This window comes from Ascidiella aspersa, chromosome 8 (genome assembly GCF_963924565.1).
Source record: "Ascidiella aspersa chromosome 8, kaAscAspe10.2, whole genome shotgun sequence".
NCBI classification, from domain to species: Eukaryota; Metazoa; Chordata; class Ascidiacea; order Phlebobranchia; family Ascidiidae; genus Ascidiella; species Ascidiella aspersa.
The window spans coordinates 25622755-25636857 of NC_139454.1; the positions used below are offsets into that span (position 1 = coordinate 25622755).

General features: G+C 35.9%; 1 protein-coding gene across 1 annotated transcript; it reads left to right on the forward strand.

The window, feature by feature from the left end:
* Positions 1-788: 788 nt before the first annotated feature.
* LOC146137047 (uncharacterized) lies at positions 789-13353 on the forward strand. The gene is made up of 6 exons (XM_083395154.1): positions 789-881; positions 1945-2013; positions 7114-7335; positions 7980-8072; positions 8460-8578; positions 9932-13353. The coding sequence occupies exons 2-6, from the start codon at positions 1966-1968 to the stop codon at positions 12540-12542; spliced, it is 3093 nt and encodes a 1030-aa protein (XP_083251280.1). The 5' UTR covers positions 789-881; positions 1945-1965; the 3' UTR covers positions 12543-13353.
* Positions 13354-14103: the final 750 nt, after the last annotated feature.

The window sequence follows — 14103 nt, forward strand, 5'->3', positions numbered from 1 at the left end:
AATAGGAATCCGGCCTATATTGAAAGAAGCCATTTCTGAGCAATACGCTTTGAAACTGCAATAGTTTAAACATTTTTTTTTCATCGCCGAATGTTACGGAAGATTTAAGCCGTTGATTCTCACGAAAAACAACAGCTGATTTCATCATCTCCATGTTTTGAGTACAATAAGGCAACTATGGCTAAAGTGAAATATTCCAGTAGTAAACGCCGTTTTAAAACAGGAAGTTTTAAAAACACAATATTGTTAAACATATTGCCAAATGTTATAGATCGTTTAAACTGTGATTTTCACTAAAATAGAACAGATGATTTCATTTTTTCTCAATGTTTCGTGTAAAATAAGGCAACTGGTTATACTAAAAGAAGCTAATTGTAAGCGCTGCTTAAAACTGGAATACCGTATTGAAAAACACAATTTTTTTAAACCTGCTGCCAAACATTATAAATCATATTTTAAATTTGTGATTTTCATTAATTTTGTTAATGTTGGGAGTAAAAAAACAAGAAAGCCGGCTATATTGGAAAAATGCCTTTAAAATTGAAAATTTAAGGAACACATTTGTTCAACGTATGAAGAAATTTTAAAGACCAACAAAATAAAAAATAAAAACGCGATTTCATTTTTTAACCGTTTAAAGGTAAAAAAAGCTTGCTGAATTGCAATAAAGCCGTGGTAACAGGGAAGTGGTTCTTAAGCGTGATCTGTTGCTTTAATGCCCCGAGGCGGCGCCAAATGTTCCTTTTGGCCTGGCTTGGAACCGCAACCTTCATATACTGGTTAGCTCCTGCCTAAGTCACAAGACGATTTATTTCAGGAGCATTGACGAGATTGGAAACAACCTTTTCAGAATCATCCGCTACGCAAGTCGAACCACGCAAGTAAGAATCTTTATATTAAATTGTCAATTAATCTCAAAGCCTAAAATGTCCAGTCAATCGACATCATCTTGATAAAGACGTTTCGATACGAGCTTGTATCTTCAGTTAATGTGGCTGAGAAGTAATTCAAACCTCACTTAAAACTTACGTTCCATCATTTATAAGTGTAAATTGAATAAAGTTATATTAACTGTTGGTGATACAAGTTCGTATCTAAACGTCTTTATCAAGATGATGTCGATCTACTCGACATTTTTGGCTTTTAGATTCATTATCAAGCTACAATACAGATGTGTGTATAGTTTTTAAACATTTTTGTTTTAATGCATGGGTTCTCAACCGGTGGGCTACAGAGCATTTCGAAAATTGTAAAGTTTGTGAAAAATTTAGTTTTATTTGTTTAATTCTTGAGTGCGTTTTATAGTAGACTCTCAAGCTTCGCTTTGACAGCGTTATGTGTAGGTTATTTTTTGATTTCTAACACATTTCAGTTATGTAACCAATTTAAGCAGAACTTTAGGAAGTGAGCCACGAACAATTTTTAAAACAAAAGTTGACCACGACCATAAAAAGTTTGAGAACCCCTGTTTTAATGACTTATTCTCGACAGCTCTATAGTTTTCTATTGTGGTTTTATATTATAAACATCTAAGATATATGTTGTCAGTGTTCTTGAAATATAACGTCGCTGACAATTTATAATTCAAACTATCTTTACTCCCTGATATTTAATCTCGTAAAATCACTTGCAAATATATTTGGGCGTAATCTGTTTGTTGGCTAAATAAGGGAAAAGTCTATTATAATAGTACGTTGTGGTAAAATAAAATAATTCTGTTATTTTATTGTTTGTATCGGGGTCTATGCCTGTTCCAACACTTCTAGTTGTTCATCTTTTACCCATATCGTAAGAACCAAATTTACAAAAAAAGATCTAAACACAGACAGTTGCGCCAACTTTTGGTGTTACTGTCGTATTTTGTCTTTTAAGAAAGTTGTATTACCTGTTTTTACCCTTGGGTTGTTCTTTTTGGATCGTAATTGCATGTTGTTGTTTTTAAAGAATCTTCAGTCTTTGTTCATCATGGATTTCAAGTTGTTGTCCCTGATTTGCGCTTTTCTCGCAACTGCGGTAAGTTTATTTTTATTGCTACCAACTTTTATTTAGTTATGTAAGCCTTAAGTTGATGCTCGAAGGCTTTACACATATATATAGGCCCACGAAATAAGGATCTTTTATTTTAATGGTATAATTTATTAAGCAACATTTTGGCTAAAATTTGAATCTTTTTTAAAAACTAAATATTAGACAATTTTATTTTTACGTTTTAAAGAAATCGGAGATTTATTGGTGTAAAAATAGTTAAGCAACATTGATGCCTGAAATCAATAATACATCACCGAAATTCACCATTTTAAGAAACTAAAAAAAAACAGTGTAACATTTTTGCGATTTAAAATTAACTGACAAGGCAAAATTCAATTATATGGAGCTACGAATTGCCATTGAAATCATATCCATTTGTAATTGCAAATTTTAAACATTTAACTGTCATAAAAGTTTAACGTATGCCAGTAAGACTTATTTCGTTGACTATTTATACCCTGTCACTTCTTGGTAGTTATCAATTCAAAATTTAATATGTTTTATGAGCGTCATTGTAAAACACCTGATCTTTGAATTAAGTGATGAACCCTTTTTCAAATTTTCGTACCAGAAATGTGTTGCAATATTTGTAATTCTATGTAAAAAATACGTATATTTTTTAACCTGCGAATGTTTCGGTTGTGAGCGAAACTAATTTCTCAAATGTTGTCTATCGACACAACACCAATTTAAAATCCGACTTAGATTACAATAAAAAAAACTATAACTCATTCTCTTTTAAATTGAAACATTACATAAATGCGATGGCCTATAGCCAGGGTTACCATATCGTGCTTATTTCTAAGATTTGTGCTTATTTTTGAGTTGTGTGCTTGGTTTGCCTTATTTTACAATTTATAAAGCCCTAATATACTTTTTACTATACAAGTTTGGTGAACCCTGGCCAAATACGTCAAGCAAGTTTCGCCATTTCAACTTAATAAACTATTTTTTCTTTCTTTAGCTCTGCGCGATTAAGCTGCTTTAAGGTTTATATGGCGCAGAGAGCAATTGTTTTTGAGAGTATTGTATTTGGGTGCCTCTCCCCAACGAAATCCTGGATCCGCCCCAAGTTATAAAAAGCGTGTTTATTTTTCGTGGTAGGGTGCTTATTTTTTGGTCTTAGCAGATGGTAACCCTGCCTATAACACCATAATATAATGACTCGTTTGCCAAATTTGGATATGTCACATTTGGGTTCCGAACATCTCTGTAAACCACTGATGTCGGTGAAGTAAGATAGCAAAACTGTCATTAGCCTTTTCTTCTTAAATTCGGCGCACCCAATTAATGGCCACCTGTCTAAAAACCAACTGGTAGTTAAACGCCCAGGCGAGAATATCAACGTGACGCCATTACACACTTAAGAATATTGCGAATGTTGCCATGAAAAGCATCTTAAAACATTTTAGCAGATTTAACTCGACAAACAGAACTTTTACATGTGTTAGTAAGAAAACTAAAGCTAATTGGTGTGATTTAAGCATGCTGGATGTTGTCGTCAGAATTACGTCATTATGATTCATAGACGACCATTATCTTACACTATATCCGTCATCAAACTATGTTTTATCAGATAGCCGTACAGAAATTTTTACTTTTTTATTTATTTAGACAAAATGAATAGAGAAAGTCTTTAGGCTACTGGATTTAACAAAGAAAGTTGAATGAAAACGTTTTGTTCGGAAGGCCAACGTTTTTAAAGGAACTATTGAGTTTTTTGGTAATTTTTCAACATCTAAATACATTTGTGAGCTAGAAATGCACAACTAATCCCGTAGTTAATGTTGGGCACTATGATTTCCAGAGTGATTAATTAAGTTTTTACATCTGCTTAGTATGTGTTTTCACAAAGAATCTTGCCCTCCAACAGAACACATAATGCCGACGATAAAAGTTCTAAAGTGTTTAGTGGCTTGAAAAACGCACCGCTTAGAACAAAAATCATTCAACAAGTTAAAACTTTTAATATAAAATATGCATTTTTAAATTCTCATTCGAATTAAGATAAACTGAATAAGCCATTCATATATATGGCGAAATGCATATTTGTATCAAAGGTTTTGACCTTGTGACTTATTGTTGTTCGAAGCGCTGCGATTTTCAAACTGTTTTTACATAGATGTTTAATGTTTAATTTAAATCCCATACGCACAAGATTCACATAGATATGCTTTTTTTTGGAATACTAAAGCTCTGAACATAAAATTGCATCAGCAAAAGTTCCGAGTTTTTCTCTTGCGCACGGTATTTTTACTGGAATGATGGAGCCCAAGGATAGGAAATAACCATGTGATAAAACCAAATTGAGTTAAAGTAGGAGATCACGCTTACCGCGACACTTGAGTAGCCTGAGGCTAACGATTATTTTGACAGATCGCTTGCTACAAGTGCCGCTATTTTCGACTGGAAAGCTTGTCAGCTTATTTAAGCTAAAACCTCACAAAACATAAAATAACTGCCAATTATTTTTGCGTTTTTGGGAGAAATTTAACACTTTGCGGGACAAAATATTTAACTGACAATTATTGTCATAAACATGCGAAGAAATGAAGAGAAAAAAAGAGTAATTACGGTATTTTTTAGTGGATTTCGACCAAACCTCGTAAAATACAATTGTGACTTTTATCCTTTAAATATCTGTTTTACTACATTTGTAAACCTTTATGTTAATTAGCACTTAAACTCGAAACCACTTTAACATCGCAAAACTTAGTCCTGATTATAAATATATCCAACCAATGTAGAAACGAAATGAGGTTTTCTTAAATTCAGCTACTGATTTTTATGTTTTATGAAGTTTCAGAAATACATCATGTCAGCATAATAATAGCAAAAAGTATAGAGTCGAAAGGTTTTTAAATTATGCCATCGATTTTTATGTTTTAAGAAGCTTTACAAATACCTAATGTCATTGTTATTATACAAACTAAAAAATGCATAAATTTTAAGCAAAACATCTGTCAAGCCACCAATATTTTAAGTAAAGTTTTTTAACTGTTTTAAATTTCAAATATCCTGTTTAAGATCATCGATTGGAATCAAAATGCCAAAATACGTTTAATACATTTATCATACCTAAGCATAATAGAATTTCTCTTAAACACACGAAAACAATTCTCGGGAAATTGTCGGATAATTACTGCTTGTTTAATCCTGAGCGCTACCGTTCCGCACTTAGTATTCAAAATAGAATCGCGTCTGTAGTTTGATCAGTCGTTAAGAGTTATATAAAATCGTGACAATTTTTTTATTAAATCACGATGATAGAGCATCGCGTTGAGAACAAAAACTATACTCTTGTTTAATATAACTTGTATTAAAACTTAAGAAGAAGTAATACAAAATTGTATATAAAATAACTTTAAGCTAAATAGTGCAGCAACACTGAAAAAACATAATGCAGCAAAATTTATTTTTTCGGTAAAAAAGGAAAAATGTCAAAAGCTAAAAACTTGTGGCATATGGTAAAATAGAAGATAAATGCTATACATAATATATTTTATATATAAATACCTCATTTATTCACGCCCAAAAAAAAATGTTGTCAAATGAGATTTTATAATTTATAATGCATTTAAATTGTTTTTGTATGTCCTTTTTCTGTGCAAATATCAACATCTTAGCGAAATAATTCAACTTCTTATTTAATTATTGTAATGCAAACTGTCAAATACAAAAAGTAGCATTATTCCTACAATCCAATTTCCATTTACACCAAGCTTTGTAAGCACATTTTCTCGCAAGATTGGAATTTGTGGTTTAACGATAACATTTATGCCACGGCAAATGCTTGTTGTAGACTTAAGGCAGATTGAATGATCTTCGGTGCATTTATCGCCCAGAGCATTTACCTAATTTGCAAACTAAGCTAAAAACAAGAAAAACTTGTCTGAACTTTATGCCCGATTAAAAGCTGGCTTTGTAATAGTGACTTGCATTTTATTCTGGCTGCAAATTTCTTTACCATAGGGCACTCGACCAGTTATTGGATAGAAACAAACAATAGACAAAAAATCAGACTTTATCAAACAAAAACTTCTATATCTTCAATTTTTTACGGCTCTTCCGGAATTTCCCCTTTTTCCGATGGGAAAAAAATTTGCCGCTCGCATTTTTTGCTTCCATAATTTCATTATTTTTCCGTCGATCCAACTCCGCAACCACGATCCGCTTATCCGCAATTTACCCTCCACCATTTACACACACATACCCAGCGTTTTAAACAAGTTATTTGCGAAATAACTTAAGCCCAAGCCATTATTAGAGCAAACCAACTCCAAGTGACATTAATTATATAATATTAAAACGATGCACCATTAAAACTGTGAAAATCGTCTGAATATTTTTGAGTAATAATTCAACTAAAAACTAACAAAAAACAGCATCTTGCAATAAACTGTAAAAAGAAAAGCACTTAATTTTAACCCAAGTTATTTGACTCACTGACCTAAGTCCAAGTCAAGTCATTTTAAAACAATGACTTACGTGCACTTAATTATTACAACAGCGAAAATTACCCTCCACCATTTAACCACAGTACTCTCAGGACAAAATGTCCGCCGACCTGTTTAAGCTTTACATTTACCGATCGTAACTTCTGCTTCCGTTATTCCATTATTTTTCTGTCGATCCGAATCCGAAACCACTATCCGCTATTCCGCAATTTACCCTCCACCATTTACACACATCACAGCCAGGACAAAATGCCCGCCGACAATTCGCTATAGACGCCAAAATAAACGCCCCGTTTAAACTTTAAAATTTTTCGCCTGGTTTTAAAACATTTACCAATCGTAAATTTTTGCTTCCGTCATTTCCTTATTTTTCCGTCGATCCGACTCTGCCACCTCGGTCTACTTATCCGCTAAGTCAAGTCGAGTTATTTTACAAAAACGTCAAGTCAAGTCAAGTCAAGTTAAGTAATTTTACCCAAATGACTTAAAGTCAAGTTAAGTCAAGTCAAGTCAAGTTAAGTAATTTTACCCAAATGACTTAAAGTCAAGTTAAGCCATTTGAAAACAGTGAGTTAAGGAGACTTATTCATTACAACACCGCAATTTATCCTCCACCATTTACCCACAGCACTGCCAGGACAAAATGCCGGCCGACAATTCGTTTGAAGCTTCCCCGACGGACTTCCAGTTTCCGGATGACGGTAAAATGTGGAACGAAGCGGAAAACATGGATATGAAGCCAGACCGGGAGTTTGTGGGAGTCGAGGAACTGAGTGAGGACTACAAAGCGGAATTCGAGGAGATCAGAGCCAGTCTCGCGGAAGTGGAAGGAGAGTTGTCCTCGCTCGACGTGAGTCCGCCTTTTACCACACACCAACTATTATATTAATGTAATTGTCGCTCTAGAACAGTGGTTATCAACTTTTTAGCTTTATGCTAAGAAAATCTCAAATATTTCGCGGCATACGTTTAACAGAACAACAATAGAGTTAATTTTACAAAAGCCCTTAACACACGACAAAATATAATATGCAAATGTCTCAGTATTGTAAATTTGTAACGATAGTGCGTATTTAAGTCAAAAATTTTTCAATATGTTTCGTGGCGTTACATTTTTAGAGATTTAATTTTTAGGCTGGTTATTGTTACACAACAGAAATGTAATCGTATTGTAGTGTAGGGGGGCATGGCCTGCAAACTTTATTTTACCGAAACACCGTTCCGGACTGTTCAGGCTTACTTTCACTGCTGTTTCTAAGGTTTTGTGACGGCCATAAAAAGGTAAAATAAATAACTTAAAAAAAAAAAAGGAAAAGTAGAAATCATATATTACGAAAAATGAATAACAAACTAAAATCATTAACGGATATACTTTGGTTGTGCTAACTCCCCAAATCTGCAAATAAAAACAAATAAGACATTGGGGTTTAAATGACGTCACCAATAGTTATGTGACGTCATTGCAAACAAGTTCTAAACAAGTTGTTTCCCCAGAGCTTGATGCATGCGATTGGATTGGCTTACAACAAAGGATTGAAGTCGGTGATTCTGCCCGACCCAGCAATGGGAGGCGAAATTACATTGAAGGTTTGTTCTTGTGTGAGACTGATCTTTGATAAGAGATCCTTAATTAGTTGTAAATTAAGTGTTAATTTTAGTTTTTAAGACTATTCTAGCTTTCAGTTGTCATTCGTATATCTTGGTGGCAATCAATTTGAGGAACTAAGACACAGGATATATGTTTGTTTGGTTGCAAATAAGGCTATTATTACTTGCGCGATTTTGTGATTTTGAAAAATCGCGATTTCGAGATTTAGTGATTTAGTTATTACGTGATTTAGTAATTTGGCGTTTTCGTGATTTCGTGATAACGTGATTTCGTGATTTCGTGATTTCGTGATTTCGTGATTTCGTGATTTCGTGATTTCGTGATTTCGTGATTTCGTGATTCGTGATTTTGTGTTTCACGAACAGGAGATCAACGCGATCGCGATGAGCGTGACAGCGACTTTGAAAGAGCAAGTTGAGGACATCCAAGCGATGATCACATCAGTACTTGACAACATCAAGGAGTCGTCGGATCCAATGAGCAAGTAAGTTAAGCTTATGAAAGAAACATCACACTACCACCTCCCGATGTCGGTGTAAAAGTTGCGAAAATGTGACAATCTAGTTGTGACCAGACTTGGTCAACTACGTAATATTGGTTTTCTAATACAATGAATTACAGCAAAATGCGGCTAATTCTGATCTAGTTTGTGAATAACTTGTGTGCTCTAATTCGAGTTTTAATCTGAGTTAACTGTATTTCTAGTTACTAAATAGAAAAAAAACATTTTAACTAATACTCCTCAGTCGGAAAACTACGTAATTTTGGCTTTCTAAATCAATGAATTAGAGCAAAATGCGGCTAATTCTAGTCCTAATCTTATTTGTGAATTGCTTGTGTGCATTCTAGTTTCTTTATTTAGATTTTAACAAAAATTCTAATTTTTTTAATTCTTTGGTCAAAACTTGTAGGCGACTTTTACAGAATGAAAAGCATTGACTATGCTAAAACATATAGAAACTAGCACACGCCTTGAAAGTAGGCCTAATAATAAATATTAAGTTCTGTTCTCGTAATTAACTGATTTACAAAGAGGATCTGGTCTTTTAAAGAAGTTCGGGCATTAAAAACATTTTTTGGGTATGAAAACATTTTCAAAGATGACGTTACAAAGTTATTTCACCACATAACGTCATAAAAAAGTAATTCTAAAAATATTATAGAATACGTTTTATTTTTAATTCCAAATTTTTTGCACATACGTATTTAAAATAGGCAAAAAGACATTTTTTTGTGGGGGGGGGCATGTCCATACCCCCAAGATCCGACACCTGGCCGCAGGGGTTAAATTAAGGCGTATTTCCGTAATGATCCATAACACCTTTGTAATATAACTTTTTATTTAGAGTAACACCTTGCCAACCTAGAACCTCACCAAAATACGAACTTTGTTGTGTTTTTAAAGTTACTTCTCTATCGGTATCGGCCCGACCCGTTTGAGGCTAATAATTCGCGCCTTGTAATATGAATTAAGGTGAAACTTTTTTAATGGAATGTAATTAGCCCACCCGACCGTAGCCTTACAACCTCCTTTTAAACCCCACTCTCTTCTACACAATTGTTGCATTTTTTTGGCACATTTTCACAGATGACGTCACAAAGTTATGTCACGACGTGACGTCATAAAGAAGTTATTCTCAAAAACTACAGAGTTCGTTTATTTTGTTCAAAAAATTCCCAATTCTGCGTATTTAAAATAGGCAAAAAAAGATTATTTTTTGGGGTATGGCCAAGCGGCCCAGCAATCCAGGATCCGACCCTGGTCGTAGTCTAGTGGAACTAACCCATTGGATCGTAGCTTAGTGGCCTTCTTTTAAACCCCACTCTCTTGTTACAGACAGGATTTGGTGAGCGCCCTTGAAGTGAGTAGAGCTTACCTGGAAACTCGCATCACTGAACTTGAAGGATACAGAGCCAAGCTCACAGTCTGGGGGATGGACATCGGAGGTGGAGAAGCAACTTCCACTCCGGATGCAGATGAAGATGCAAGTGGGGATCTGGAACTCGCTGTGGATGGCGCGGAGGAAAGTGGAGACTTTGAGCTGTCAACTGATGAAGAAGAAGACACATCCTCTGACATGGGAGGAAGCGGGGATGTTGGTTTTGCTCCTGATGAGTCAATGGATGAATTTCAGGAAGAGGCAGACCAAGATGGACAAGATGATTTAGGTTTGGCTCTTAATGAGTTGATGGATGAAGCAGATGCAGAAGAACAAGAGGAGAGTGGGGATTTTGGTCTTCCTTCTGATGAGTCAATGGATGGATCTCCCAAAGAAATAGATGAAAATGAACAGGAGGAAAGCGGGGATTTAGGTATTACTCTTAATGAGTTGATTGATGAATCTCCGGTAGAAATAGAAGATCAAGATGAACTGGATGAACAGGAGGAGAGTGGGGATTTTGGTCTTCCTATAGATGAGTCAATGGATGAATCTCCGGCAGAAATAAATGAAGATGCACAGGAAGAAAATCAACATTTGGGTCTGTATCCTGATGATCCTTTGGATGTTGACAATGAAGAAAGTGTAGATTTTGAGCTTCCCATGGATGGAGCGGATGAGGACTATGAAGAGGAGCAGAGCGGGGACATGAGGCTTCCCTTGGATCCAATGATGCGGGCTGCTGGAGAAATGGAAGATAATGATGATGATTCAGACGACAAGTTGTCCAAGTTCTTGTCCAGTCTCTTGCAAGGATCGACGCAAACCGAAATGGCTCAGTACTTCGGTCAGAAGATCGTGAAGAGAGAAGCCGGAGACGAGTTTGACACTACGGTGGTCCCTGATCTTCCGGACATTGACCAAGAGGTTCCAATGCAGAGTGAGTTCGAGCAACTGCTCAGCGAGGGTTTGGCTTTAAATGACGACGACACTGACGCAACATCTGGTGATGGTTACGTAATGCCTGGCGATGATGGCGTCATTGACAACATCCATGATGAATTTATACCAATAACGCAAACCCGTCTGTTAAAGGTCAACTTCAACTCTATAAATTTTACCATGGATGATCAAACTGAGAGTGATGTGATCATGGAATCAACGGAAAGTCCAGAAACCGATCAGCCGATGATCCCGGAAGAACCAGAAGATGTTGAAGAACCAGAAGATGTTGAAGAACCAGAAAATGTTAAAGAGCCAGAAAATGTTAAAGAGCCAGAAAATGTTGAAGAACCAGAAAATGTCGAAGAAATAGAAGATCAAGATGAACTGGATGAACAGGAGGAAAGTTGGGATTTTGGTCTTCCTATAGATGAGTCAATGGATGAATCTCCGGCAGAAATAAATGAAGATGCACAGGAAGAAAATCAAGATTTGGGTCTGTATCCTGATGATCCTTTGGATGTTGACAATGAAGAAAGTGTAGATTTTGAGCTTCCCATGGATGGAGCGGATGAGGACTATGAAGAGGAGCAGAGCGGGGACATGAGGCTTCCCTTGGATCCAATGATGCGGGCTGCTGGAGAAATGGAAGATAATGATGATGATTCAGACGACAAGTTGTCCAAGTTCTTGTCCAGTCTCTTGCAAGGATCGACGCAAACCGAAATGGCTCAGTACTTCGGTCAGAAGATCGTGAAGAGAGAAGCCGGAGACGAGTTTGACACTACGGTGGTCCCTGATCTTCCGGACATTGACCCAGAGGTTCCAATGCAGAGTGAGTTCGAGCAAATGCTCAGCGAGGGTTTGGCTTTAAATGACGACGACACTGACGCAACATCTGGTGATGGTTACGTAATGTCTGGCGATGATGGCGTCATTGACAACATCCATGATGAATTTATACCAATAACGCAAACCCGTCTGTTAAAGGTCGACTTCAACTCTTTTACCATGGATGATCGAACTGAGAGTGATGTGATCATGGAATCAACGGAAAGTCCAGAAACCGATCAGCCGATGATCACGGAAGAACCAGAAGATGTTGAAGAACCAGAAGATGTTAAAGAACCAGAAGATGTTGAAGAACCAGAAGATGTTGAAGAACCAGTGGACGAGGATTCAAATAAGACCGACGACGATTTGGTTGGAGGAAGCTATGCGTCTTCTGACTTCTCTGAATGGTTGAAGGCAGTAGATAACTTTGAAGACAGCAAGCCAACATATTCAACAGATCTCGAGGATGAGAGCGACTACGATTTAGCTGGAAATAGTACATCTTCTGATTTCTCTGAAATGTTGAACGAGTTAGAAATGATTAGACATGAAGACATTGAACCAACCGGCTACGGCGACGATTACAACCCAATAAGCCGGAGAGACATGCTCATTCTTATTGCCTTTGGCTGCTTTGTCTTCTGTGTAGTAGTTGCTTTGATCCTTCGTGCACTCCGTAAACGTGCTAGGCGCCCAGGGGTACTTATTGGCGCCAACAGGGTTGGGAGTCGAGTTCCTTACCAGATTTACTGCAACGATGTGGAAAAGGGAGGCTTCAAAGTTCCAATGTAAAAAGTTTTCGTTCAAGCTACACACAGTTATCACCATGCATTTGACTTTTGCCAGCTCAATGGAACTATATGATTTCTTGTATCCCCACACAATACGTTTGTTCTGTTAGCTCCATGAAATTTTATGTTTTCTTGTATCCAACATGTTCAATTTCGTAAGCTCCACAAAATACTTTTGTTTTGCTATCACCACACAATATTTGTTTTGTATCCACACAACACTGTATGGACTGACCAAAACGATTGATTACACATATGAAAAATGTTGCTTGATTTAATATAAACAGGTACATAATTTTGAAATTGTACAGTTTTCTCTTTAAGTTCTTTGTATAACATTACATAATGGTTGTTTCTGAAGCATAAAAACATTGTGTTCTCTCTATCTTCTTTTTACCTTTGAAAAACAAATGGACGTGTATTTTTTCCCTGTTCTTTGCGGTTTTGCTTTTATAAGCTGTAAAATTGCGCTGCAGTTTGTTAAAATTCGTGAAAGCTGTTTAATGTTTTCAGCCACTAGTTCAATATAAAGATTACCGGAAAAAGTAATATCTTGTAATCATGTAATGGTTAGATATTGTTAAAAAATATAGCATGGCATTGTGTAAAAATGAGTTGTAACGTTTGTCTTTCATGTATTTTATATATTTTGTATTTGGTTTGGGATTATCCTAAGTGCGCTTTTGCTTGCCAAACTTACATCAATACAAGACAACTTACATTGATGAAAAACAGGCAGAGGTTTATTGATTTAGTCCACATATTTTGCTTTGTTATTTATTTCCAAGCTTGCACTGAATATGTGATAATAGAAATCACCTTGAGCCTTGCAAGATAAATGTTGACCTTAATTCCTGATCAGTAACAGCAGAATACTCTAGCAAAGATAGAAATTCACGTCAGACACTATTAAATGATCTTAAAAGATATATTTCGCCAACAAAGGCGCCAAGAGTATTAATTCTATTAAAGCCTAATAACTCTTTATTCATTTTCAACATCTTGATAAAGAGTTATTTAGAATCATTTAAAATGCTGCCTACTTCTGTATGGGCTTTGATATTCTTAGCACGTCGTACTACAACCTCCAACCATTATGCTCCAAGGTAGAATCGCTACTTTAGATCGCAAAAAAAAATCCTCAAAAATCCTATATTACTACAGCATCGGGGCATGTCGCAAAAATCGACCTAAATTTCTACTTCAAGTACAATAAACCTTATCTGAGCAGTACGTCTTGGTTCAGGATGATTAAAAAATAGGGATTCAGGAATTAATAGCTTCTGGGTTAGACATCGTGCATTTAAAGAAAAAAATATATATTTTCATGGCATTACTTATAATAGAGTGCGGCCTAAACCGTTCCAGTGATTAATATTATCAACCTTTTATAAGTGGTGAGTCCTTCCTTTAAGTTCGCAACACATGTTTGAAATATCCGCCATTGGCGTCACAAGGAGGTCTATGACGTCACAATGAATACCGCAAAATTGAGTCAACTGGCTAACAATTGGGCGAAAAAGAGTTGAGATTCGATAAGCCATGAAAGATTGAGAAAACCA